This window comes from Dryobates pubescens, chromosome 25 (assembly GCF_014839835.1).
Source record: "Dryobates pubescens isolate bDryPub1 chromosome 25, bDryPub1.pri, whole genome shotgun sequence".
In the NCBI taxonomy this organism is placed as follows: Eukaryota; Metazoa; Chordata; class Aves; order Piciformes; family Picidae; genus Dryobates; species Dryobates pubescens.
This window is the reverse complement of record NC_071636.1, coordinates 6763763-6789873: the sequence shown is the minus strand read 5'-3', so window position 1 is coordinate 6789873 and position 26111 is coordinate 6763763. Positions and strand designations below refer to the sequence as shown.

The 26111-nt window shown below is 46.5% G+C and overlaps 2 protein-coding genes across 2 annotated transcripts in view; both read right to left on the bottom strand.

Annotated features, from left to right (window-relative positions):
* Positions 1-433: 433 nt before the first annotated feature.
* Positions 434-4412, bottom strand: ERP29 (endoplasmic reticulum protein 29). Its single transcript, XM_054173213.1, has 3 exons — positions 4252-4412; positions 2312-2450; positions 434-1192 (listed from the first exon to the last, which is right to left on the bottom strand). The coding sequence occupies exons 1-3, from the start codon at positions 4369-4371 to the stop codon at positions 690-692; spliced, it is 762 nt and encodes a 253-aa protein (XP_054029188.1). The 5' UTR covers positions 4372-4412; the 3' UTR covers positions 434-689.
* A 2761-nt stretch (positions 4413-7173) lies between these two features.
* Positions 7174-26111, bottom strand: part of NAA25 (N-alpha-acetyltransferase 25, NatB auxiliary subunit) — a 31529-nt gene continuing 12591 nt past the window's right edge. The window contains exons 11-24 of the mRNA XM_054173326.1: positions 24883-24995; positions 21816-22023; positions 21204-21290; positions 19944-20124; positions 19255-19354; positions 14342-14493; positions 13693-13818; positions 12595-12838; positions 12248-12371; positions 11813-11878; positions 11125-11222; positions 10759-10869; positions 9903-10049; positions 7174-8679 (exon numbers count right to left, since the gene is read on the bottom strand). Coding sequence (XP_054029301.1) covers positions 8557-8679; positions 9903-10049; positions 10759-10869; positions 11125-11222; positions 11813-11878; positions 12248-12371; positions 12595-12838; positions 13693-13818; positions 14342-14493; positions 19255-19354; positions 19944-20124; positions 21204-21290; positions 21816-22023; positions 24883-24995 — 1880 coding nt within the window. The 3' untranslated portion in view covers positions 7174-8556. The remainder of the gene's footprint in view (positions 8680-9902; positions 10050-10758; positions 10870-11124; positions 11223-11812; positions 11879-12247; positions 12372-12594; positions 12839-13692; positions 13819-14341; positions 14494-19254; positions 19355-19943; positions 20125-21203; positions 21291-21815; positions 22024-24882; positions 24996-26111) is intronic.

Here is a 26111-nt window from a genome sequence, read left to right as displayed (position 1 = left end):
TGCTCGCTGTCAGGGTACCAGAAGGATTTCAGAACGTTTGCTGAGATGGCTGCTCTGGCCAGAAGATGAAGGGCAAGTTTTGACACATGAAGGATCTGTCTTGGCTGTGCCTGCCAGTATTTGGCTGATACCCAAGCCAAAAAGAGACAGCAGCCACAGAAGGCAAAAAAACCTCTGGATCTCTTTGTCAACAGGTAAGGAGAACAAGACTCAGAGAAGGGGCCTTATTGGGGAAACAAAAGGTAAAAGGAGGGTAAATCCCAAGGACACTAAGAATAGGGAAAGGTGGGGTTGTGAGGGACACCCAATCTGTACCTTTTGGAGTATGCAAGATGGAATGTGGGGCTGAAATTCCGAAATTTGTTATTTGTTTGCTAGGGAACAGCTGTAAAAGCCACCAGGAATGTGCTTCAGGCCAATCTAGCGCTTTGCTTTCTTTTTTTTTGGTCTGCTTTAACACTGTTACTGAATGGTATTACACAACACTGGCATCTTGCTTTAAGGTGATTTTCCCAACATTTAGGATACTCTGTTTTAAAGGAATGTCTTCCTCTTGATCTTCTAAACTGAGACTACCAGAAGGAAATCTGCTGCTCTCTTGGAAGTCAGCGGGAAGTTTGCTTGCATAAGGAGAACTGGTGAGGACTCTCTGACAGTATTTCACAGCTTGTACAAAGTTCTCCAATGGATTAGAGCTCATCTTTTTCATTGTTCTTCTTCAGGAAAGAGGCAAGGATATTCAGACTTTTCTGGAGCTCCTCCTTTTTCCCATCACTCATTTTGTTCTTCTCGATCAGTTTTGTGATTCGGACAACTTCGTTAGCAGCAAACTCTTCTCCCTGCTCCAGTATCTTGCTCATAATTTTCAAGTATTGCTCAGCTGACTTCTTCTCGGTCTCTCTTGTTTTGCCTAAGCTCTCTTGGCCCTTTTTCAGGAGGGACTGGCGTTCTGATTTCTCAGTGGTGCTCACAAACTTGCTGGCCAGCATGTCAAACTCCTTCAGGCAGCCTGGCATCCCCAGATAGATGCCATTACTCTTCAGCCAGCGCTGAATAGCCCCGGCCTTGATATGCCCACTGTAAGGTAAGGGATTGTCAAAGTCACCATCCTGGAACAGGTAAAAAATAGGGAACTTCTCCTTATCCAGCTTGTACTTTTCTCCCAGCTCAGTGTTCAGTTTATCACCATAATCTGTTAGGAGAAAACAAAACGCAGAAAACCACTTCATGAATCAAAAGGGAAAACAAAGGAGGAGTCTCTCCAACACAAACTGATAAATATTATTCGCCAGAGTTTCAGCATGTCCTAACAACCTCTTTTCCAGGGAATTCCGTACACTGTGACAAATCCACCTCAGAAAATCACTTCTGGAAGACATTAGATTTTCCAAAGAAAATCTCAAGATTCTAATGATGCTTTGCTGATTGTGGAAGTCCTCAGCAGGGCCTCCACATACAAACCACATTCTCTTTATGGGAAATTAATAGCCTTACTTTTCCCCTTGCTTTCTTCTATCCATCGATTTTACAGTTAAATGGATTTTTTACCTGATCAGTGTGCAGAAGGTGTACACTCATGTTTCAGCTCTGACAGCACAGGATGTTTTCTCATCTTACATGAACTGCATTTATTCCTGATGATGGAAAACCTAACTTACAGGGACTTCAACACTGCTACTTAGCTAAAACCCACCTGTGTTTAGAGATGTCAGCATGAGTGAAACTTCCCAGCTGGACAATTCCTACAAGATTAAATTCTTACTTTAACCTACAAAGAGCAAGTGAGGTGGCAGTGACCCATTCTTCACTGTTTTTCCTCTTAGAGCCAACTAGAAGAACATCAGGTGCCACCATCCATAACACAACTACTCTCTTCACAGCAATGAAAGGAGGGATTGCTGCAAGAAATCAATCACATTACACAGGCTTTGTCTGACCAGGCTTGTGGCTAAAGCATGATTCTTGTAAAGTCTCTTCCCTGCAAATGGATAAAAAGGTTTCTCTCTAGGAAAGAAGAAAAAAAAAAAAGTGGGGGGAACAAGACAAAAAGAGCTGTAAGTGAGGGGGGTGTGATGCAGTTCAGCAGCGTGAGCTGCCCTGCCTCATTAACCAGCCCCGAGGAGATAAGCAGCACTCCCACGCTCCTGGCAGGAGGCACTGCAGCAGAGCTCAGCACCCAGCTGGAACTGGTGCTTGGCCCATCTCATCCCTCATCAGCAGCATTGCCTCAGAGCCTGTGTTCATCAGAAATCACAGTGAATATCTCCCCCTCACCACCCCACACTGTACCCACCTGCCCAGAGCTCCTCACCTGATATCCCCACCTCAGCCACCAGAAGGTCCTCACTGGAGCCTGAGCTCTCTGCCAGCTTTTTAAACTCATCCTGTTTCTCGCCATAGGGATATTGTGTATCAAATTTCACCAGGACAAACTTATGTTTTGGGATTACCTAAAACAAGAAAGAAAGAGACAAAACATTAGCATTGTGAGTCTGAGCAATCTGCAAGTCACCTGAGGTTGCTTCAGCTTGTCCTTCTCTTCCCTTGCAAGAAGTAGATGTGGAAGGAGAATGGAAATGTTCTAATTATGGTCTTTCAGGAATGACTCACTGCAGTGTGGGGGAAAGACTGAGCTTTGGGTGGATGTATTCCTACACCAAGATAAAGATGGTGCGTGGCAGTTTGGGGGATCAGATAATGCCTTTAATTATCCATGATTTGCTTTTTGCAATTCTGATTAGCATCTTGGAAGGAAGTCAGCTAAACTGTTTCCAGTGGGACACTGAGAGAGGCCACATCTAATGTCACTCTGAAGTGTCCCAGCATGAGACCTGCAGCTCTGAGCTGAGAGAGGAGGCATAGGGAGGTGCTGCACTGGATCAGGAAATGTAAATTTCATCTTTAAATTGATTCCTCTTTTATTTGTGCTGTTGCTTTTGCATTTTGCTCTGCTTGCATGCTGCCCTTTCAAATGGAATCTGCTGCTCAGGCTGGGATTTTGTTCTCCCTTCAGGAGGAGACCTTGCAAAATCTTCTCTTCTAATGAACAAGTTCAAATTGCAACACAGGTACCCAACTTACAACTGGGGACTGCTCCAGTGCTTCCAGCAGCTAAGGCCAGCTTTGAGCCCTGGGCCTGCTGATTGCTTCATTACTGTCTTAGTGAGCATGACAGGAGCTACAGCTTTGCTGGTCCTTTTTAGTTCCTTTTTCAGCATTCTGCCAATTACTTCAAAATCCTCTTGTTGCAGAAGAGCTGGAAACTCCCAAAGGATGTAGAGTGCAGTAAACACCACAAATAGTTTGTCACAGCAGAAAAGCCAATCTGGGACATACATACACACACATAACTGGCATGTGGTGAGAAATATTTGCTCACGCCTGAGCAGTTTGTTTGGGCAGATACTTTTCAGACAGCTCAGCTGATGGCTGTCTCTTCACACGGTGACAGCACAGGCGTTAATCCTGCCACACTATTCCCTCTCTCCATCTGCCCCATGCCGGGCTCTAACACCTGCCACTGCGCTGGGTGCTGCTGAAATCGGCATCTCGCGGCTGACACCCTCTGTTCACAGCGATTTAGCGGAGAAAAAAAAACAACAAACCTCTGCGAGATCTCCGTCTGGCAGAAGCCTGTTGCTTTCCCCTGCATGACCAAAAAAGAACCAAAATTGGCCTAACTCGCACTTACGGCCACGACTCGCTCCCCTGCACAGTCCTGCCCTCTGTTAGAGCAGGAACAAGCCCAGAGCGGCTCCTCTGCTCCCTGGCCGGGCCATGGAAACCCAGGCTGGCGCTGAATACAGGAGCCGCGGCTGCAGCCGGATAGAGACGAAACTGGCCGGGCCGGGCCGGGTCGGGTCGAGCCCCCAGCGCCCCCGGCCGCAGCACTGCCCAGGCATCCCTCGGCGGCCCGTCTCCACTTGGACGGCGCTGATTGGCTGTCCGCAGCGGCTGCCGCTCTCCCATTGGCTGCGACGCAAGGAACCCACCGCCTCGGCCGCTCCGCCGGCGCCGAGCGCTCCCCGGCGCCGGTGGCGGCGGTTGGAGTTGGGGGGAGGGGGGGGTCGCCTCCCAGCCCGCCTCCTGCCCCGCAACCCCGCTTCGCCACCCCGGCCCTCCGAGGCTGACCGCCTGTTGATGCGGCCTTTGTGGCGGTGCACATGGCCGCCGCGCTCCCCGAACAGCCGTTCCCCCCCACCCCCCCGAGCGCTCTGTCAGACCGGGCAGCGCCCGCCAGGCGGACCGTACCTTGTAGAAGGTGGTGGTGTCAAGGGGTACGGAGCCCTTGGTGTGCAGCGCGGTGCTACCGGGCAGCACCAGGCCGAACAGGCAGAGAAGCAAGGAGCCAGCGGCGGCCGCCACAGCCATGGCGGAGCGCGGAGGGAACGGGACTGCCGGGGACACGTGACCGCGCCGAGCGCCGCCGGGGGCCGCCCCGCCCCGAGGCCGCCCCGGGGAGTGGGGCTGAGCTGCGGGGGTCGGACTCCAGGTGCCGCGGAGGTCGGGGGGCGAGTAGGATCGTGTGAGCGGGAGAAGCGAGCTAAGGCGGTCCCGGGGAGTCCCGGTGTCAGGGGAGAGGGTGGGCAGGGCACTGGAGCAGCTCCAGCTCTCCGGGGCAGCACATGGTGGTGGTGGTGCTGCTGCTACTGCAAGAGGGAAAAAACACAACCGGCCAGCTCCCAGCAGCAATTCTAAGATGAAGGCAAGAGAAAGGGCAGCACGCAGAGTCCGGCCCTGCAGGACAGCTGACTGCGCTTCGGCCACGCAGAGAGGAGCAGCTGGTGTGTACGATACATACAACAGCAGGCCAGAAAGAGTGACTACTGCTACAGCCTTGCCAAAACCCTCGCAAGCACCATTTTTATGCTTCTAAAAGGCATCTCATGCAGTGCCAGCTTTTTTTTTCCTTACTCCTGAAAGTCAGGATGAAGTTCAAGCCTGAGCAGGAGCTTGACAGATGATCACGTCAAAGAACACACATATCCAAGCTCCTTCTTCCATCACGGCTGATTCTGAAAGCCAGCCCTGAAGCAAATATAAAGCCATGAGTAACTTCCCCCCCACTTTCCATCCTCCCCTCCTTGCGGGAAACTTGATTTTCTGCTTGCCCCACACCAGGATAATCTGGTTTCAAAGCTAGACTGTGTGGGCGAGCACCTCAAAGTCACTTCCAGCCCAGCCAGACCTAAAAAAAATGAAAGAGGCAGCAACACCAACTTGTAACGAAACTGACTTTTATATAAATTATAAACCCATCCAGTTTAAAGCAGATCAGTTGCAGTGGTGTCACTTAAGTCCGTAGAAGGCTGAGGCATACACATCTCCTACAGTCATAAATTAAAACAACGAAGAGAAAAGTTCAGGTAAGGCTGCAGATACAACAACCAACCAACCAACAAACAAACAAACAAACCAACCCCCTTCTAAGATTTACTAGCGGTTAAAATAAAGTCATGATTATCAATGATTGCCAAGAGAGAAACGCAACTCCAACGGTTAAAAAGTACAAAAACGATGGGCGACACAATCAGGCATTGTACATCTTGCCCTGGGTGTAGACAAAGAAGGGTAGGAGACTTCTGACCTTTATCTACATCAGACGCCGATTTGAAGCAGAGTTGAGGAAATCTGTAAAAGGATCGTGGCTCGTGATCCCAGTAGTATAAAAGCAGTTATTTTTTGTTTCAGTCTGTAAACAGTAGTCTTGGTAGCTTCTTCTAGGTACGTTTGTCAATTCATCACCAAAAGAGAAATGAACCCCCAAACCCCCCCACCCCCCCCAAAAAAAAACAAATCCCAAGAGGGGAAAAAGTGGAACAGCAGCAACGGGTTACAGCTTGAATTCCTTATCGGGTCCACGTGGGACATACTCTGACGGGAAAAATGCTCTTTTGTAAGAAATATAGACTATATTTACCTGTACACAGTTTATAGGGGGAGAGAAATTCTCCCTCTCCTTCAACCAAGCCCCCTAGCAGTCAGTACATGGTCAGTTGTGTACACCATTTCCTCCTATAGACAAACGACAGCTTGTGAAGAGATGGCATCCGGTTTTACCACAGAATACATAGAATAAACCAGGTTGGAAGAGACCTTCAAGATCATCGCGTCCAACCCTGAGCGAACAAAACATCCCATTTCTTTGACAAACTCATTGTTGGCCAGAGGCTGGAGCTGGAAAGGGGACAGCAGGTGACAGTGAGCAGCAGTCAGTATTCCTCCTGTGCTGGCACAAGGGTGTTTTGAGTGATTCTGTGCCAAACACCGGGATGGGAAGTGAGCGAGCCATGGTTCCATCTCTTACCAGACTTTGCTTCAGCTGACATCCCCCCCCAGCAGTTTCAGTTCTGCTTTCTTAGGGAGCTGACGCAGAGAAGTTTTGGTTTTGTTTTTTTTTTTACAGCAAGTTCTGCTTTCAGGCACATGGGAGGACTTTAAAAGCTCGGTTATTTTAACCTTACACTTAATTTACATCATTGCTTATCCATATGACAGGTTGAGTTCAACCTGTTGTAGCAGCAGCGGAAAGAAACTCCAGCACAAATCGGCCCCTGGAGTGTCCCCTCTGCATCAGGGTGCTTCCAGTGCTGGTGTCTGCACAAAGCCCTCTCTAGTCCCTGCCACCAGGGAGGGAGGGAACAGGAACACCAGCAAGAGCACCAAGGAACAAGGACAGCGCCAGTTCGTGGCTCAGTGCTTCTCTGGGAATTGCATCGCCTCAACGTGGGGCTGTTTTCACTTACCCTGCACATTCCAAAGCAACTTCAGTCATCACTCTGGCTTTAATTTAAGGAGCACAACCTTCCTTCAAAAAAGGGTATTTCTGTACAACATAAAAGAGTTCACTTGTGGGTTGTTTGCTTGGGTTTTTCCTGTTTTTTTTTTCTTTCCTTTTTCTTTTTCCTTTCCTTGATTTTTTTTTTCCTTTTTTTTCCCCCCTCTCCTTTCCAGGAGAATTATTACTATGAAACAGACTTAACACATTGTGGTATTCCTCCAGCCCAGAGCACTTACCAGACACTGCAGTTAAACCATCAGGACATCCATTGCAATTCAGAGAACCTGTGCAGACATCATTCTTCCCCTTTTCAGGATGGGGCAAAGCAAAACCAAATCCAGCCAAGAGCAGCTATGTGATGACTGGGGCAGGGGGGGCATTTTTTATCTCTTTTTTTTTTTAATACAGGGGATTTATTTTAAAAAAATACTCTCAACATTCTAGCATTACTAAGAAAACACTCTCAGAGGAGATGACAACGAAGGGAGGATTATCAGCTCTCTTAATAAAACAGACTTCAGCTACTAGCTGCTTGAAATCAGAAGAGAACTCCGTCAAGTCTGACCTGGCCCTTGGACTGCAGGTACACCTAACTGGTTTTTCCTACCAATTTAAGGCTGCATTACTCCTTCCAGGTGATAAAACACCCAGCAGGAATGCAGTCAATGAAGCAGATGATAGCAGTGCACTAACAGAACACCGTGGGAGCTGAGCTAGTACTCAAACAACCAAAGATCAACGGCACAAAGTAAGCATACAGCTACAGAAAGGGTTCTCAGCCTCATACCACAGCGGGAGCAAATTACCTCTGCCAACTTAAAACCAAAAGCCAATAAGATTTAATTTCTATTAAAATATTTTAAGTCTTGAAGTTTCAGTATTCTAAATACACTTTTAAAAAGTCCTGGTGATTGCTGTTTTACACTGAGCCAACATGAAATCAGACCACAGCGTCAGACTGCACTGCAGCTTCTATATACAAGGTCTCTGGTTTGGGGTGTTGTTTTTTTGGCTGAAACACCAATTCCCATCTCTCTCTCTCTAGAGCTGAACAGCCAAGCTTGCTCCTCATCAGCCCTGCAGTCTTCCTGAACATGAAAACAACCTGTGTGTACACCAGCTCCACCTCTTCCCTCCAGTCCTCTGCTCAGAGGAGCCTCCTCACCACATGTCAAGGCTTCCTCCCATGCTGCGGCGGAGCTGGAAGGTTGTGGGCAGAGTGTGCTCCTCCAGCGTAGCCTCACCTCTCCCTGCTGGGCCAACACCTGGATTGTTTTCAGTAGGACCAAGTGGCTTGAGGACAAAAGAGGCAGCTCCAAAATGGGCTCATCTAAGTGCGGGCATCTACGATTTCTGCTTTTCTAAGGCAAAGACCATACAAAAATTATAAACACTGTATGGTGATGAAAATACAACTCCTTTGAGATAAATGCTTTACACTGGATTTCTATTGCTGCTTCTAAAGACCATCTCCAGTTGGTGCTAGAGATTAAAAGGGAAGAAAGTTCACTTTCTCCTGTTGCAATATACTTATGAACATGTATAAAAAGTGGTCAAACCCTGATAAGGGTCCCTGCTTCTCCTTTATGTACAATAATTTAAATCAGCTCAATACATCTGTAATACCTAAAAAAATTGGTTTATGATTTTTTTTTTTTTTTAAGTCCTTCATGCATTATGAGGAAGTTCTGGATTAAAGTGATGGTATATTGGATGTTTCTTCTGCCTGGGACTCTGGTGTCACTCCCCTGTGGAGTCTGTCAAGGATGCATTTCTCAAATCTTTAGTTTTTTAATGGTATCAAGTCTCTTTTTCAGCAGCTCTCCAATTTCCTGAACTGAGTGATGGTAACTGCTCTGGACCTTCCCTTGCACAGTCTTTGTAAACTTTTTTTCTTCCTGGAAAATGCAAAAAAGAGAGAAATCATTCACTCCACAGCATCTGTTTAAGTCCTTCTGCTAAACTTCCCCCACCATCTCAAACACTGATAGGAAATTCATGAGGCCCATGGTCTAAGCTTACAAAGGGAATATCAGGAGCACAAGGTAAGCAGCAACAGCTCAGCAGCAACAAATCTGCAGGTGCTGGTTTTGCCCTGGCAGGGCAAGTAACACTACCAGTTCTTCAAAGCTTCTGGAAACACCCTAGTGCTAAACATCTGTGGCTGAAATTGGGAGTGCATGCAGCATTTTACTACAGTCAGCATTTACTGAGTAGAGAATTGTTCTCAGGATGCCTTTTGCAGACACTGATAAAGATCAGAGAAGCCCTGGAAGAGTGGTTAAGCCCTGGAACAGGCTGCCCAGGGCAGTGGTGGCATCCCCATCCCATGAGAGACTGAAAAGCTGTGTAGATGTGCTGAAGGCCATGGTTTAGTGGTGACCTGGCAGTGTTGGGTTAATGGTTGGATTCGGTTTTTAAAAGTCTCTTCCAACCAAAATGATTCTATGATTCTCCCACTCAGTCTCTCCTATCCCCCTCAAACTAATACTGGTGAGGAGACAAATCCCCTCTCCAACCCTTCTCCTGGAATCTACAATCCTTTGACAAGCATCATGACTGTGTAGCAGAAGATGATACCACCACTTTGCTTTGTCACGCCTTTTATCTTTACCTGTGTTTCAAGAGCAACACAAAGGAAATCCCAATTCTATCCTTTCAGTCACCTCTAAGCTTTTTAGCTGGACCCTTGACACCATTTCAAGGATATTTTCAGGGCCTCAACCATTGTTTTAATTAAACACATTAACAATAAGCATTAAACTGTTAGAATATCCCTGATGACAGTAACATTAATTTGCCTATCCCAATGTTTTAACTCTTCTCTGATTGCCATGGCTTAAAAGCCAAGCTTCCTCATGAGGCCCATGCCTCACATCTCAATCTGACATGAGGTTTGGCACCTGTAGTGCCTCTTACTCCTGCATAGCCAAAGAGTGGGGGAAGTTGCCACTTATTTTTCTGTACAGATCAGGTAATTGTTTCCAAGAAAGTGACTGACGGATCTCAAATGTTTTCTGGAATCAGTTACTTTGCATCCCTTGTGTTTCAACACACTCATCCCAGAGCAGTGCACACACAGATTGTTATCTGTCATGCAAGTAACACCACGAGTTCATACCTGTAAAAGCAGAGTGTCCTTGAGGGACAGTTCTTCAAGCTTTAGTGCAGTCAGAATGATTTCAAGCCCTTTGATGTGATCTATTACATTGGAAGTTAATGTCTGTAGTTCAGTAACATAATCCAGAAAATGTGTAAATACAGGTGGCTATAAAAAGAAAGACATTTTCAATTGGTACACACACATTAATGCCAATTCACATCACATATGACAGCTCACTTTGTCTGTCATTCTAGTCCTTCCTGCAATGCCAAGCTATAATCTAATGTAGTGACAAGACAAGGGATAAGGGCTTCAAACTGGAAGATGCTGGATTTAGATTAGACAGTAGGACAAATTCTTCCCCATGAGGGTGGTGAGGCACTAGAACAGGTTGCCCAGAGATGATGTGGAGGCTCCAAGCCTGAAAGTGTTGAAAGCCAGGTTAGATGGGGCCTTCAGCAACCTGGTCTAGTAGGAGGTATCCCTGCCCACTACAGGGGATTTGGAACGAGAGGACCTTTAAGGTCCAACCCAAACCATTCTATGATCTACCTTCCCAGACAGACACAACCAGGTAACAAGTCCACTGCAGCACATTCAAGGTAGGAAGGGCTGTGATACTGTAAACTGTGTTTCCTATTAAACAGCTGTCAGGAGATGGCAGAGATGTGGCACCTCACCACTTGACTTTAACTAGAAAAAAGGATTTCCAAATCAGTACTGAGTGATCCCTAACCCACTTCAGCTACGAGGCAAACTTTATGCCAAGCAGTTCATTAACATGTTATCTATCCTGATTTTTCTTTCAGTATGAACATGCTGTTGGATTGAGGGTGGGGAAGGGGGTGGGGGGAAAGGGCAATATTGTGCCTACCATAGCTACACTGCTTTCTTTTTTTTTCTTCTTCTTTTTCTGCAGGTTGGATTTAAAAGGTCGGAGGACGCTGTCACAGTAACTTGATACCCACAGGGCAATGGAGATGGTCTGGAAAAGAGGTACAAGTATGTTACAAGCTGCATTTACAGGAGGCTTCTAAACTAGCTGTAGTGTTCCTACTAAGATTCAAAGGAGTTAGAGTATGAAACAAACCCCCCTGCTTTCAATGGTGACTGAGATCAAAGAACTTTCACTGTGTTTCAGTCCCTTTCACTGTGTTTCAGTCCCAAAATGTCTTCCCTAAAGTACTCCAAAAACTCTAGGGGAAAAATACCCAAAGTAAAAAATAAACAAACAACTTACCTCAACAAAGAAGACTAAGTTTTCTAACAGGTTTGGATGAGTTTTCAAGGTGCCATCTCTGACTTCAATCAAATCACCTTTACATTTATTGAACAACTCTGGAAAGAACAAAAGAAAAGCCATAATCAGGACACAGATCAACTTAAACACTTGTTTTCTGTGCAGTATTTAGCTCAGGGTAGTGTGCAAAGCTGTCAGAGAACTGGCCACTAAGCAGCTAATGATAAAATTTGCCTAAAGCCTCCTGAGAAGGTCCACCTATGAAGTTTCCTCTGAACTGCATTTCATTACAAGCAGCATCTCCAACCATTCATTAGCACACCTGAGCCAAGCCCCAGGGAGATAACAGATGCTAAGACTAGGCTGCAAGAATGGAATGATAGGACTGAGCAGCATTTTGTGGCATGCACCAGCTTCACCCTCAGGCAAGCCAGGAGAAAGCTCAGCCTTGCTCTCCAGTGTCTTTAAAGGCTTCTGCAGATGCATTCACAAACTCCCTGTGATGCCAGCATGCTCAGCAGCTCACAGAGCACCCTGAAGCACTACCTTAGTTACCAGTGTTTGTTCTTGAGTTACCACTATTCTTGGGGCCCCAGGTTGGATGGGGCCTTGAGCAACCTGCAAGGTTGGAACTAGATGATCTTTAAGGTCCCTTCCAACCCAAGCCATTCATCGTTCTATGATTTACCTGTTAGTCGTTCTACTAAAGACTTGAAGCTATTCCCTATCCTCTCCTGGATTTCTGCTGAGTCTTCTGAAAGAAAAACAGAAGGAAACAACACAAAAAGTAGTTATGAACTACAGGCTTGTGTATTTTCTGCTTCCAGAAACCCAAGAGGCATTTAAATGTCATTTAGTGCTAGCAGTCAAAAGCAATGCAACTGCTTTTAAAGAAGAGACAGTTTTACATCAGCACTGTACAAAAATGAAGCATAATCCATGAAATTAAGGCATTGTCTCCCAGCAAATTTAGTGCCATTCAGAAAATTAGCACACAAGGAGCACTCTGGGTCCACATCATCCAATGCCTAGTTTGGTTTTCCCACTAAATAGAGACACATCTTGCTCCCTCCCACCACACACCACCACAATCTGGTTAAACCCCTGGCCCTCAAGCACTTACCTAAGCCATTGGTATCTAGTTCATAAATATCACTAACAAGATAAAACAAGCTAGTCTGGCACTGACAGCTGCCATTGCTGAAGAAGCCAGCCATTCGGGTAGGAGGAGGGCCAAGGACAGGATACTAGGCAAGAAGCAAAGAAAAAGATAAAGGTGTTGCAACTTTTCCTTGTCCAGAGCACAGTGTTTGTCTCTAGCACATCACTCAGTCAGACTCACACACGACAAACTCGGGGGGCATTTAAGTGCATTCTGCAGCCTGCAGGACATTACAAGATGCATTCAGTTTCTCCACATGCATTCACCTCCCCTTAATGTTTGGGGATAGCTTTGTCCTTAACTGGTACCTGAATTTTTTGTTCTAGAAACTTCTTCCCTGACTCCACTGCCGCTTCCAGCTGCTGCAGCAGGGACCGGATGGTATCGATCTTGGAGGAGACGCCGTTCTCTGTGGTCTTCTCAGAGTTCTTTGGTTGAATTGTGTGACTGAGAGTGGGGAGGCCGCTTACCAGCCTCAACGTTAGAGACCGGATTCGCAGCCACAGGGTTTCCTCCTCCAGTGAGAGCTTCCTGTGTTCTTCTGAAATGTCCCTAGAGGAAGGCACCAAATTCATAGAATTCATGGTTGGAAGAGACCTCTAACCGAGATCACTGAGTCCGACCATCAACCGAAGACCACCCTGGCCATTAAACCATATCCCCAAGTGCCATGCCCACACACTTCTTGAACACCTCCAGGGATGGTGACTCCACCACCTCCCTCGGCAAATGCTTCAGTTCTGCAAAGTGACATGTTTCACTGAGGTACAAAAGCCTACCCAAAGTCATCAGATGCTGTGTGAGGAGGCAGGGGTGGTCAGAAATACAGAAACCAGTATGTAGAATGGCAGTACTGCTACAAGGGATTATAGAATGGTTTGGGTTGGAAGGAACCTTCAAGATCATCTAGTTCCAACCCCCCTGCCATGGGCAGGGACTCATCTGACTAGACAAGGTTTCTCAAGGACCCATCCAGCCTGGCCTTGAACATGTCTAGGGAGGGGGCATCTACAGCCTTCCTGGGCAAACTGTTCCAGAGTCTCACCACCCTCACTGTAAAGAATTTCTTCCCAATATCCAGTCAAAATCTCCCCTCTTCCAGCTTAAAGCCATACCTCCTCATCCTAGCACTACAAGCCCTTGTAAAAAGTCTCTCCCCAGCTTTCTTCCAGACCCCCTTCAGGTACTGAAAGGCTGCTCTAAGGTCTTCCTGGAGCCTTCTCCAGGCTGAAGAGCTCCAACTCTTGCAGCCTGTCGCCACAGGGCAATGAATCATGCTTGTTAAGCCTGCAGTCAGCCAGCCTACAGAACATTTGAACATGGCACTTGTCCTGAAAAGGATTTTCTTCGCCATGTGTGCTGTAAGGGAAAGCTGTGACTTCACAGCTGAGGACATCCCTACTCACCTGTCTTTTGGATCCCAGTTAAACAAGACTGTCAGGTCCCTGTTGTCACGCAAATCTTTCCAGGGAATGTCATCCTCCTCTGGGCTCAGACTCATGGACTTTATACTTTCTTCTAGACTGGTTGATCTGTATGTTAAGAACAAACATTAAACATTTGATCACTGGAAAGAGAAAACACAGCTCAAACAGACCCTTCTCTCCACTGTTTGACTCTTCTGGTGTCAGAAACGTTACACACACGGGGATGATGATGGGGACAGCAAATCAGCAGCAGAGAAATGGAATGGAATAGAATGGAATAGAATAAACCAGGTTGGAAGAGACCTTCAAGATCATGTCCAACCTATCATCCAACACTATCCAATCAACTAAACCATGGCACCAAGCACCCTCCTAAACACCTCCAGTGATGGTGCTCTATTACCTCCCTGGGCAGCCCATTCCAATGGGCAAACACTCCCTCTATGAAGAATTTCTTCCTAACATCCAGCCTAAACCTCCCCTGGCACAGCTTGAGACTGTGTCCTCTAAAGGTGGCTCAAAGCTCTCTGCCAGAGTGCTGCAAGTGCAGCTCACTATGATCTCCCTTGGCCAGGGTCCTGTCTATGCCCATACCTCCACTTGAGTCCCTTTCTGCTGCTGTACTCACATATTTGCTTCAAGTAAGAGGTCCAACAACATCCGTTCCGTGCGGACCTGCGCAAAGTGAAGGGAGGAGTTCAGCCTGTTTCTGAACGCAATAAATTCAGGGATCTTCTCAAATGCACCATACTTGTAGGCTTGAATGATATATTCTGAGGTCTGGAAGGAAACACACACACCCCCCCCCCCCCACCTCTGTATTAGTTACATCCATCAATTCAGAGCAATGATTTCAACAAGGTCACTGCCAAGAAACTGCATTTCTGGGGTTTTTATTAACCCAGAGGTTGAGAGTCTGGCAGCTAATCCCTGGAAGAAGCTGAGAAGCTGGCGCTTTGGCTTGTCCAAGTCACCCCAGCAACTTCCCCATTTTGAAGATGCCCAAACACTCCACCAGGCAGCAGGATTTAATAACCAAACCCACACTAAGAAACACCACGTTGCTGAAAAAAAGGTCACACTGCTAAGACTGAAAAGTACTTAGAGGGGAAGAGATGATTTTGGGAAGGCTTTTCCCCTCCTCCCTTTGTTTTTTCTTTTGAGATGCATTATTCACATCATGAAACCATTGTTTCGCTGCCAGAAGTGCTTTCAAGGAAAATAAATATCTCCTACACTTTCTGGAGCTGACCTGGCTGTGCACCACACATTACCACAACACAGGTTCAAGGCAAAAAATTACTCACACAATGTTTTTTTGGTTTCTCTTTATTAAGAGTTCTGAATACAGCACCACAAAGTAACACCACACAGTGGCTACACATTACAGTACGATCCACATACCAAAGGCAGCTGTCAGGGTCCGTGGGGGTAGTTGCTTCCCCTCTGATGAAACGCAGCCATGCGAGGCACACAGTATTCCCATCAGTCCAAGCAATCTCCAGAAGGAGATTTGTATGGTGAAGGAGCTCCAGACAAACACTCCACTGGAATGAAAGCTTACACCTGAGACAGAGGGAACTATTTATGCTCCCAGTCAAGACAGACAGCTGTATTTTTTTCACAATTACTCTGCAATATGAGAAAATCTGGCAAGTCACTGTTTGACAGGCCAGAGTTCGGGTTGTCCAGCCTGGAGAAGAGAAGACCCACGGGAGGCCTTAGATCAGCCTTCCAGAATTTGAAGGGGGCTCCAGGAGAGCTGGCGAGTGAGTTCTGACAAAGGCAAGAAGTGACAGGATGTGGGGGAACGGCTTCAAACTGGAAGAAGGTTGATTAAGATATGACATTAGGAAAGGATTCTTCCCCAAGAGAGTGGTGAGGCACTGGAACAGGTTGCTCAGAGAAGCCATGGAGGCTCCAAGCCTGGAGGTGTTCAGTGCCAGGTTGGATGGGACTTTGAGCAACCAGCTCTAGTAGGAAGTGTCCCTTGCCTGTATGGCAGAGGGGTTTGAACTAGACAATCTTTCAGGTCCCTTCCAACCCAAACCATTCTGTGATTCCATGAGTTCATTCTGAACAGGACCATGAAATGAAGACCTCACCAAAAAAAACAAGACTTCTCACTGAAGGTGAGATGAGCCAAGAAGGCCTCTGGTTAACTGAACTTTATATGGACTTTCCAGTAGCAGACTCAACCTGTCTGGGAGGCTCTGAGTGACTAGAACCTGGCACTCACAGGTGAAAACCTCCAGAACAAGAACCGTTCCCTAGGTAGCTCTGCCTTTTTGTTTGTTTTTAACTCTCTCCTTAAAAATTGGGTTATTTGCACTGTATGAAAGGAATATGCCAAGTATTTAAGGACATACCCTCTGGCAACCAGCCTTGCAGAGTTCACTGTCAGGCTGTGGGGCTGCTGTGCTATGGGTGCTAATTCAACTGCATCGGTGTGGTGTTTAAATCCCCAGGGGACACGCTGGTGCTGTGTGCCTGCGGTATCTGGAGAGACGCACACAAGAAAGTTAGAGAGATTACTTCTGATGCTGCATGTTTAGAGGAGGACTAGCCTGAGAAGGGAGAAAGTTGCCTTTTAAAGTTAGGGCCAAACACAGCTATACTGCCTTCTCCCTCCTCACTGTCCTTGGCATCCTTTCCCAGAGCAGAAATATCAAGCCGGGACTGCACAGCATCCTAGAAGACTGCTACTCAGGGGACCCACTCTTACACAGGATTTACTTCAGGCTGTTAAGTGCAGCAAGTCAGAAGGAAAAAGGATTTATCCAAAGCAATCAGTCTGAATCAGCAGCTGTATTTTTATGCTTTGTTTCTTTCCCACGCTTCCTGTTCTAGTTGAGTCCTGCACAGAGCATGCTGCGGGACAGCTTCTCTGTGCTGTAGGCATTCCAGCTATCCCAAACACCAACCTAGAGGAGCAGGCAGTATCTGAAGTCATGTAAAAAGTTATCTCTGAAAGGACAGTCCTCCTTTAATGCTGCAGTTAGATGCTGTTACAGGACTCAGATGAGAAGCTGGCATCAGGACCCTAAGTATGAAAAGGCAACCACAGCAGAATCCCAGCAGCACAGAAACTGGTAGCTGATTCAAACGTTGCAATACCTGGGACATGCCCTATGGTAAGGAATCCCTTTTGTCCTCTCCACTCATCAAGCCACCATTGTAGGTGAACAGAGCCCTGCTGTGAGCCTTCACCTCCTAAAATTTGCACTTTACAGTTGGTGCTATTGCAAATCGGCACAGCTTTTGAGGCACTTCCCAACTAAGAGGATCTGGAGGTGACAACCACTGGAAGTATCCAGGACACTTCAGATCTGGCTATCTGAGATCCACAACAGCTCATGGTCTTTTGGTCACAAAGCTCTGTCTCCAAGACATGATGCAGCAGTTGGGACAGTTGGCAGTGGGCTGGACAGCCACATCCTTATCTTGTAGCACAAAGACTTTATAATGCTAATTGCACCACTTTCACCCCTCTTGCAATCTCAACCTTTTAAAGGTGTGGTGGTGAGGCAGGCTGAACCTCTTCAGGAATTTGGAACAGGAGCTGAGTAGCATTTTCCAGGCAACAGCACTTGGAATGTGTCTTCATCCATGCACAGGTATTGAACTACTGAAGGCAATCACCTCTTCTCTGCTCCAAGTCCTTTGTCAGTCCTGTCAGAGAACAACCTTCTTCCAAGGTAAGCACAGCTGATGTTACTGCAGGTTGTTTTCCAGGGAAAGATGATTTCTTGATGCTTTACTATGCTGTTTCCAAGAAGACAAATCCCATCAGTTCACCTTTCTCAGCCGGCACTCAGCAGCCAGGCCTTCTATTCGGACAGTTGGTTCCAGACCTGCTTTTCATTAACAGCCACCAAATGACTTTTGAACAAGACTGAACAAAGCACTCCTCATTAAAAAGGAAAACAAAAGAAAGGAAGGGAAAAAGCAACCACCACTACCAACAGCAGATATGTAGGAGAAAGCTGTTGGGACCCAAGGCTTCACTCCAGCACTACGTGCTGCACCCAGCAATTCAAAGACTTAGCACAAAGAACCAGTGCTTAAACCCTGAGTAAATGAGGGACGCAGACAAGAGCCAGCTCCCATCACACGTGCTCCCCTGTGCATCCCACTCCCTACAGGCCCATTTCTGTGCAGACAGGCCACACTAATTCAGCATCCACCTTCAGGCACAGGTACATGGCAACTGTACCTAGGAACAACCTGAGCTGCCACAGAGCCACGGCACTTTTCCTGAGGGATTACTGTGTGAGCATCTTTAGCATCTTTACTATTTCAGTTAAGACAAATCTGTTGTTGGGATAACAGGGAAGCAAATTGTGTGACTGAAGAGCCTTTGGAGCCAGCTTAGCCAGTGGCTAACTAGAAGGAGCTACAACTTGATGGCACCTTTGATTCTAATAAAGTAAAAATAATTTTCTCCACCTACCTCTCATCAGTCACTGTCAAACTGCAAAATATGAATACACAGGATATATTCCCACTTGGAATGGGAATTCCTAGCAAATTTCAGGGAGCTGCACTGACATGCATACACTTCCCTGCCACAATTCTAGACTCTTGCTGTTCCTACTTCCTACTATGTTTCCACCAAGGCTTAAAAAACTGTGTCTCTTTTTTCCCTCCTGTTCTCCTGTCTTCCCTGTCTCTCCACTGTTCTCCTACTTAGCTCATTTTTCATGGACTCCATGGGAATTCTGAAACAGAATTGATTATTTCCCCTATGAATGTATCAGAAAGTACCTCAGAGCATATCTTTGAAGTAAGACTGACAGTGCAGTTACTAATTAGCATGCTAGGTGCCTAGAGCATGGTGTGCATTTTAGGAAGCACCTGATCCCTTTGGCAGAATTCAGTCACTTTCCCCTCATCATCATCTCCATTCTAGCCCCAAGGCTCTCAATTCAAGACAACTTTTTTTCCCCCCATTCACATCACTTTCAGTGGTGAACTGAATCAACCAGGTGGTTCCCATTAGCACAAGGACAGGTTTTGCAGCTGGATCCTGTTGTTTTAAAACAACACAGTCATTGGTTCTCCTTTGCCTTCAGTGAAGCTGAGCCTTCAAGATGCATTTTTTTCCTCCCACCTTATTCCTTCTTCTTTGCTTGCCTTTTAAAACAACATGCATTCCCCACCACCCCTCTGTGCCCAGGACAGCCCTCAGGAAACCACAAACTGCTAGAAGTTATAGGACACCAGGACTTATTTGCCATTTCACTGAAACTATTGCAGAAAATCCCAATCCATTCATTTAGAAGTATCCTACCTGCATCCTGAGAAGCATTAAAACTGGCTTTTGGAAACAGAAAGCTCAAGCAACACACAGCAAATTACAAGTCTTTGTAATGAGAAACCCAGGTTGAGACAATCTTTACTAAGATGTTGCACCCACTGTTCCTCCTTGTTACCATGTTTGCAGCCACTACATTCCTGTAAGCCCTCACACAGGGCACAAACTTCTGTGAGACAGCTCAACACGCTGTTACAAAGACACAGAGATCCCTTTCAACTTACATCTTTCTGGTTGGAGTGGAAAAACCTGAGTGCAAAATTGCAGGATTGGGATGCAGCAGCGTAGTGGCCCAGTGCCTCTGCATAGCGCGTCAGGAGATAGCTGCAAGACAACAGACACAAGTTAATCATCAGCCTGCAGCCCTGGGGAATCCTGACAGCTCTGAACAGAGATCTGCACAGTCTGGCTTTAATGAAAAGCCTGAAGATTTAACAGGGTATTCACAACACTCACAGTAAAACTGAGGCTTTAAAAAAGTAATGGAAGGCGTTCCTGATGTTTTTAAACCAGTATGCGGCGGCTTGGAGTTGCTCCATCACCTTGCTAGGTGTGCAAGAGCTTTACTTAATCCCAGGCATGGCCATCTGGGGTATCTATTTTAACTAGTGCTCCCAAACTTTGCTGAACAACAAATCAAGCCAGAGCAGCAAGATATACATTGCACAAACTTCTTTCAGGTTCCATTTAGTTAACACTGAAAACCCCAAAGAGATGAAAATCACTCAGGGAAGATATTCCAGGAGAAGGGGAGCACGCTACGGCAGATGTCTCGTGCAATTCCACACCCTTTTCACATGAGGCTGTATGAAAATCTGATGATCTGCTAACTTTGGGGAGGCAAAGGGAAGGGAAGACCTGGGAGCTGGCTGCTGGTCACCACCAGTGACTATTCTCAGTATATACTACCCACCCGATGGTGTCGTGCTGGATGTGTTTGGCATCGAGGCTGGAATAGAGCTCGGCAACAGGTTCGAATGCACCAAGCCTGCAGTAGATTCGAATGAGCAGCAATTTAAACTGGGCATTAGAAGGACTGTGAGACAATCCTTCTTCCAAGAGAGTGAGGCACTGCCACACAGCCGTCTCTTCACCTGGTGACAAAGACAAAGGTGCAGAGAGAAGTCAGAGAGAAGCACTGAATGCAGAGCGTGTGGTTCACTTGGGAATTGAAGCTTCCTGACATCAGACACCTCCCAAAATGGTCCCATGTGTTTTTGATCAGATTTCTCAGCCACACTGCTGCACTTCAAACACCACCCATTCCAGCACTGCAGCTGCTCTCACAGGGAAAGGTGAATCAGTAATCCCTCACAGGGAATGTCCAGCTCACCTATGTACAGGGCACAGCCCTCACACATGAGCCTGCTGCAGAAGTGACCTTCTCTGATGAATTTATACATACACAGCACTCCCAGGCAAACTCCTTGGGCAACCTGGGCAAACTTGCTAAGTGACCTGGTCTAACCCCCACAGCAGGGGGTTGGAACCAGATGGTCTTTATGGTCCCTTCCAACCCAAACAATTCTATGACTGTGAAAAGAGCAGGAACTCAAGAGCCCATGCTCCACCAGTGACCTGCCAGGAATCTGATGATGGATTCACTCAGGTTAAACATAAAGGTGTAACTGAGAGCTACACTGAGGGGCAGGAATATGAACAGCCACCAGTGGAGAATGACTGTGGGATTAAGAGACTAGGAGGCAGAGCAAATGTGGAGTACAGGAATACTCAGTGGGTCTCAGGAGAAGGTATAGAATCAGAGACTCCAAATGACAAAGTATGCCAGCAAAGAAAAGGAATGCTTTCACATGCCTCTGCTATCAGAAAAGAGTTGTCAGCAGAACTCATACAGAGGTAGAAGCATTAGCTACATGGGAAACTTGGAACAACCTTCTGAATACAGCCAGCATTGAGCTTGAGACTCATCAGCAAAGCTCTGCCAGGACTCACAAGAATTAATCTGAAAATTTAAATACCTTTAGAGATCAGGGAGATTCAGATCAAGCACCAGCTGAACAGAGGGGCTCCTGAAATACCCCACAGCAAGATAAAACTCAGAAAGCTGAGGGCCTAACAAGCCATGCCAGGTACAGGCTGGCCACAGGGACACAATCTCCCCATCACAACCATCCAGGGCAGCATTAAGCAAGACACAATTTTAGGAACATACCTTCTAGCCACAAATCCAGCAGCAGGTGAACTGCAAGCAGACAGTAATAATCTGAAAACTGCAATTCAGTTTTCAAACAAGATTTCCCTAAAGTGAAGAAGAAGAAAAAAAGAAAGGTTACCCTTCAATTACTACCATTGCTGTCAGCTGCTTCTCACCTTGCCAGCACTATCAAAACACCACAGCTATCTGGCAGGTGGTAACTACAGCTTCGTTTATAACATCCAGAGTTCTTCCTAAGTTCCCACCTGCTGGAGAAGGAAAGGCTCTCCTCCCACTGCAAGATTTACAAATGGATATTCTTGCCTGTGCATCTGACCAGTGATAAAGCCTGGCTTTGCTCAGAGGCACAGGCAGTTTTGCAGAGATGCAAATGTACCATCTGAACTACCCAGGAATGTCTCCTTTATCTTTCGGATGCACAACTGAAAAGGGAAACACTCCAAAGGAAATGGATCATTCAGGCACACCCAAGGATGTAATCATGAAGGAGAAAGCAAAGTATTATCTAGCAGCACAATGAGTGCCATTAGCGTTTGTACCCTTCAGTCCCCCTGAAGCAGCTCATCAGCTGCAAATCAACTCAAACACTAATTTCAAGGTTTCTCTCACCAAATTCCAATCCATGGCGGTATCTTAACATCAACTCCTGGACCACAGTCAGCTTCTGCTGCTTCTCCATGGTGTGGTAGATGCCAAGCAATCTGGAGAGCTGCACCACACACAAATGCTGTTGCAGGGCTTTGATGTCGGCCGGCAGCGCAATCTCACCCTCTGCTGCTGCTGACAGAGGGATTACTGCCAGCAACTGACTGATGAACTGAAAAAGAAACACTGCTGTTAAATCCTGCAGGGCATCTGGGGCTGCACAAGCATCATTCCCTCCTTCTAACCCAGAAGGAAGAAAGACAAGCAAGGTGGAAATGTCAACATCGACCCTGATGCCACGCTGGAATCAGTGGTTGAAGACCTGCTTTCAATGTGCATTTTGTATTTTCTTGGAGATGGTGAGCACACAGTTCTGGCTGCCCTCAATACATTATTAGGTTTCATCCAACAGATGGAGGAAAAAATAAATCCCAGGCAAGTTTCCAATAGCTGACACAGGAGGGAGTTCAAGCACCTGTTAACACTCACAGCATAACAGATGCAATTAAAATCATTAGTTACTGAACAGCTTCACAGCACACTTCCAGGAAACAGTGGGTTTGTATTAGCTATTACAGTTTCTCTCAGCTCTGAAGTAATGTGCTGTAATCAGTGAGGTCATCAACTCTAATTAATGACTTCTTGAATTAACTTGTTAAGAAAAGCAACCTGTTTACAATTAGCAGCAGACTTCTCCCCACACACAGGCAGGACCGGGCAGTGGGTTCGGGGCCCTAAACGTCCAACGGCATTTACACACGTACAGCTGAGCTAAAGCAAATGTATTCATCTTTACTGCATTTGACCTTGAAAGTCAAGACCTGCAGCAAATGCAAGCCTGCAGCTAGACAGGAGGAACACACAACCCCATGCTCACAAATCCCAGCTTTCCCATGGATTTTGCTGAAGATCACATTGAGAAACCTGTTCAGTTTGAGCTTTTGCCAAGCTGAGCAAGGTCAACCTAATCACTAGGCTGCAAACCTCTAATTTACACCTCTAAGAAATCAAGGCTGATGTTGTGATGATTATTTCTGGAGTATCTCCTGTGTCTAGTGGTCCATCACAGCTACTGAACTGTAATACTGATCAGAACTCTTAAAATAGAATAGGAAAAAGACCCCTGGCTGTGTATGCATCAGTGTGCCCCTGCTATTTACCTGGGATACAAGAACCCTCAGCATCTTTGGCTTTGAGACAAGAATAAATCTAAGACAGTCTATAAATATTTCAAGTAACTTAAAACTTTCAGGCTTTTCAGCACCACTAAACCTCCTTCTTGAGCCAGTTAAACTTCTGCAGACACCCTTCAGGGGTATCACAGCCAAAGAACCACACACTGGGTCCAAGACCTTCAAATATGTAAGTATGTCATAATGTCACTGACATTACTGTCATTAACATGGCAGTTCAACACAGCATCACTGATATTTACTGCTGACTCAGTACATCTGCAGCAGTTTTCACATAGAATCATAGAACTGTTTGGGTTGGAAAAAACCTCCAAGACAATCAAGTCCAACCATCAACCCAACACCACCATGACCGCTAAGCTGTGTGCCAAAGTGCCATGCCCACATCTTTCAATACCTCCAGGGATGGTGATTCCACTGCCTCCTTGGGCAGCCTGTTCCAATCCCTGACCACTCTTGCAGGAAAGAAAGTTTTCCTAATTTCCAACCTAACCCTCCCCTGGCACAATTTCAGGCCATTTCCTCTTGCTCTCATTTTAAGGCCGATCAGAAAATTTTAGACAATCTGAAGTGGTTTTTTTTACAAGCACTGTGACAAAACTGCAGCCCTGACTGTTCTTGCTTGCATTAAATGGCATTACACCTCTGCTCCAGGTTTAGAATTTCTTTCCTGTCAGGATTAAACCTGTTCAGTACCTCGGGGTTACCTTGCCATGGTATCACCATTTCCATAACTACACCCTCCTGACCACATCTCTTGCCACTGGGGTAAAAGCACACATTTTAACATCAAGCATCAGCAGCAACTCATACATGTCAGAGCCATCGTTCCTTTAGCAGTGAGCTTGTGGGAAGACCTCAGACTAGCAGTCAAAAAAATAGTTCAATAAACTAAGAAAACACCACCCCTGTGTACATTGTTTACAAACATTTCAGTAGCATCCTCTGGCTGAGCCAGGAGTCTCCCTCTAGCCCTCCCCAGCTCCCATAATTTCACACAAAGGCTTAGAGAAACAATGGGTGAGTGACAGGATTCCCAGCTGCTGAAGTCATTCAGCAAGCAGCTCATGACTCTGCACAAATTGTCTTTACAGTTAGAAAGAGCTTGTTTTGGAAAGAGATTCTGCAAGAGCTGCCATAGGTCTCTCTCTCTCCAGCAGCCCTTGATCAGTGTTAAGGTCTCTGTGCCTCAGCACTGCAGCAGAGCCAAGCAAAATATCTCTGCGACCCTCTACCTGCACCAGTAAGGGAGCAGATTCTTCCCATGAAACACAGAACTTTTAAGTGATGGCTGGGAAGGGGACACAAAAGTTACAGTACACAGCAATGAGAACTGCAAACACATGAACAGGGTGGGCTGCCTGGAGGGTTACATGACTGCAATTTGTGATCTCTAAGGAGAAGTGACAAGAGATTACTTATTTAAAAGGGAGCTCATGGGGTGGCTTATCAACTGAACTACAACTCCCAGGGAGCTTGTTACAAGACATGAATTTGTAACTCTTCTCAGCAACAGGAGTTTTTAGTTTTTCATATGAGGACTCAACCAAGACCAACCTCAGAGCACCCTGGAAGGGTATCCAAATTAATCTGGATCCAAGACTCTGCAGGAGCAAATTTACTGTTCAGGCTGCAGTAAAAACCCCCTCTGAATAACATGGCTCAGTGGATTCAGATACTCATTGTACTTTCTGCAGGGCAGGGCTTTCTAAATTTCAAACAGAAGGCAACCATTTGAAGTTTCCAGTTTAACATGACCCACAGGTACTCGAAGATAAAGCGACCGGAGTCCAAACCGGCACCGCAGATCGATCAACCACTTCGTCGTCTTTCCTTACCTGTGCATATTGGCTGGATGGGAGGAGATCCACAAACACTTTGAGATCAGTAAAACAGCAGGGTTTGTCCCCAAATTTTTTAAAGTATTGGAACATGAGCTCTTCTGGATCACCTAGGAGAGAAGGCCACCATCTTTTTAACAGGCTCCAGCAACAGTTCAGGCTGTACAACCGCTGTGAGAAATCTTCAGTAACGCTTCTCCTGTCCCCCCTCTCTTGAGCAATTCAGAGCTGCACCAGTGCAGATTTTAACAGAGGCACAAAGCCTCTGGTAACCAACGACACAGAAAAGGAAAAAACAACCCCAAAAGCTTCATTCAGGCTTCTCTGGCAGATAAGAGCTCAGCATAACAGGCAGCCACACTCAGCCTCCACTTATCTAACAGCAACTTATTTTTGGATGGCAATACAAAAGGAACTGGCAAGTAGCACAGATGTTGCTCTAATCACATTCTCCCCTTCACTGATTCCCCAAATGTGATTTTTAAATGGAAGTTTTTAAAAAGCACAATCTGCCACTACTGCCAGAACACTTAGATGAAAAACCACCCAGAGATTACAGCTAACAGCAGGACTTCTACAAAGGCAGTGCATCAAGAATGCACTTTTCAATGCCCTATCAGTGCTGTTATGCTTCTCCATCCCAGAGGTCCTTATGGAAATTCCCTGCCTCCTTCAGGCCCTGGAGCAGTCTGCAATTGCTTCCTTTTCCTCAAGGCTTACCTTCTAATACTTTCCTAGTATCAGTCAGGGTTGGAAGGGATCACAAGGATCACCCAGTTCCAACCCCCCTGCCATGGGCAGGGACACCCCACACTAGAGCAGGCTGGCCAGAGCCTCATCCAGCCTGGGCTTAAACACCTCCAGGGATGGGGCCTCAACCACCTCCCTGGACAACCCATTCCAGGGCTTCACCACTCTCATGGTGAAGAACTTCCTCCTCACCTCCAGCTTCATTCCATTCCCCCTAGTCCTATCACTCCCTGATATCCTGAGAAGTCCCTCCCCAGCCTTCTTGTAGCCCCCTTCAGATACTGGAAGGCCACAATTAGGTCACCTCAGAGCCTTCTCTTCTCCAGACTGAGCAGCCCCAGCTCTTTCAGTCTGTCCTCATAGGAGAGGTGCTCCAGCCCTCTGCTCATCCCCGTGGCCCTTCTCTGGACATTTCAGAATGCTTTCCATGCACAGAACAGCATGTACATGTTCCTAACAGGCATAGCACTTAACTC

What these genes read in the sequence shown, in the direction of transcription:
- ERP29 (XM_054173213.1), bottom strand. Translation starts at nt 4,371, where the DNA reads ATGGCTGTGGCGGCCGCCGCTGGCTCCTTGCTTCTCTGCCTGTTCGGC. An exon ending in ACACCACCACCTTCTACAAG is followed by an intron (nt 2,451 to 4,251) that starts GTACGGTCCGCC and finishes TTCTTGTTTTAG; the next exon opens with GTAATCCCAAAACATAAGTT. An exon ending in GGCTGAGGTGGGGATATCAG is followed by an intron (nt 1,193 to 2,311) that starts GTGAGGAGCTCT and finishes TTCTCCTAACAG; the next exon opens with ATTATGGTGATAAACTGAAC.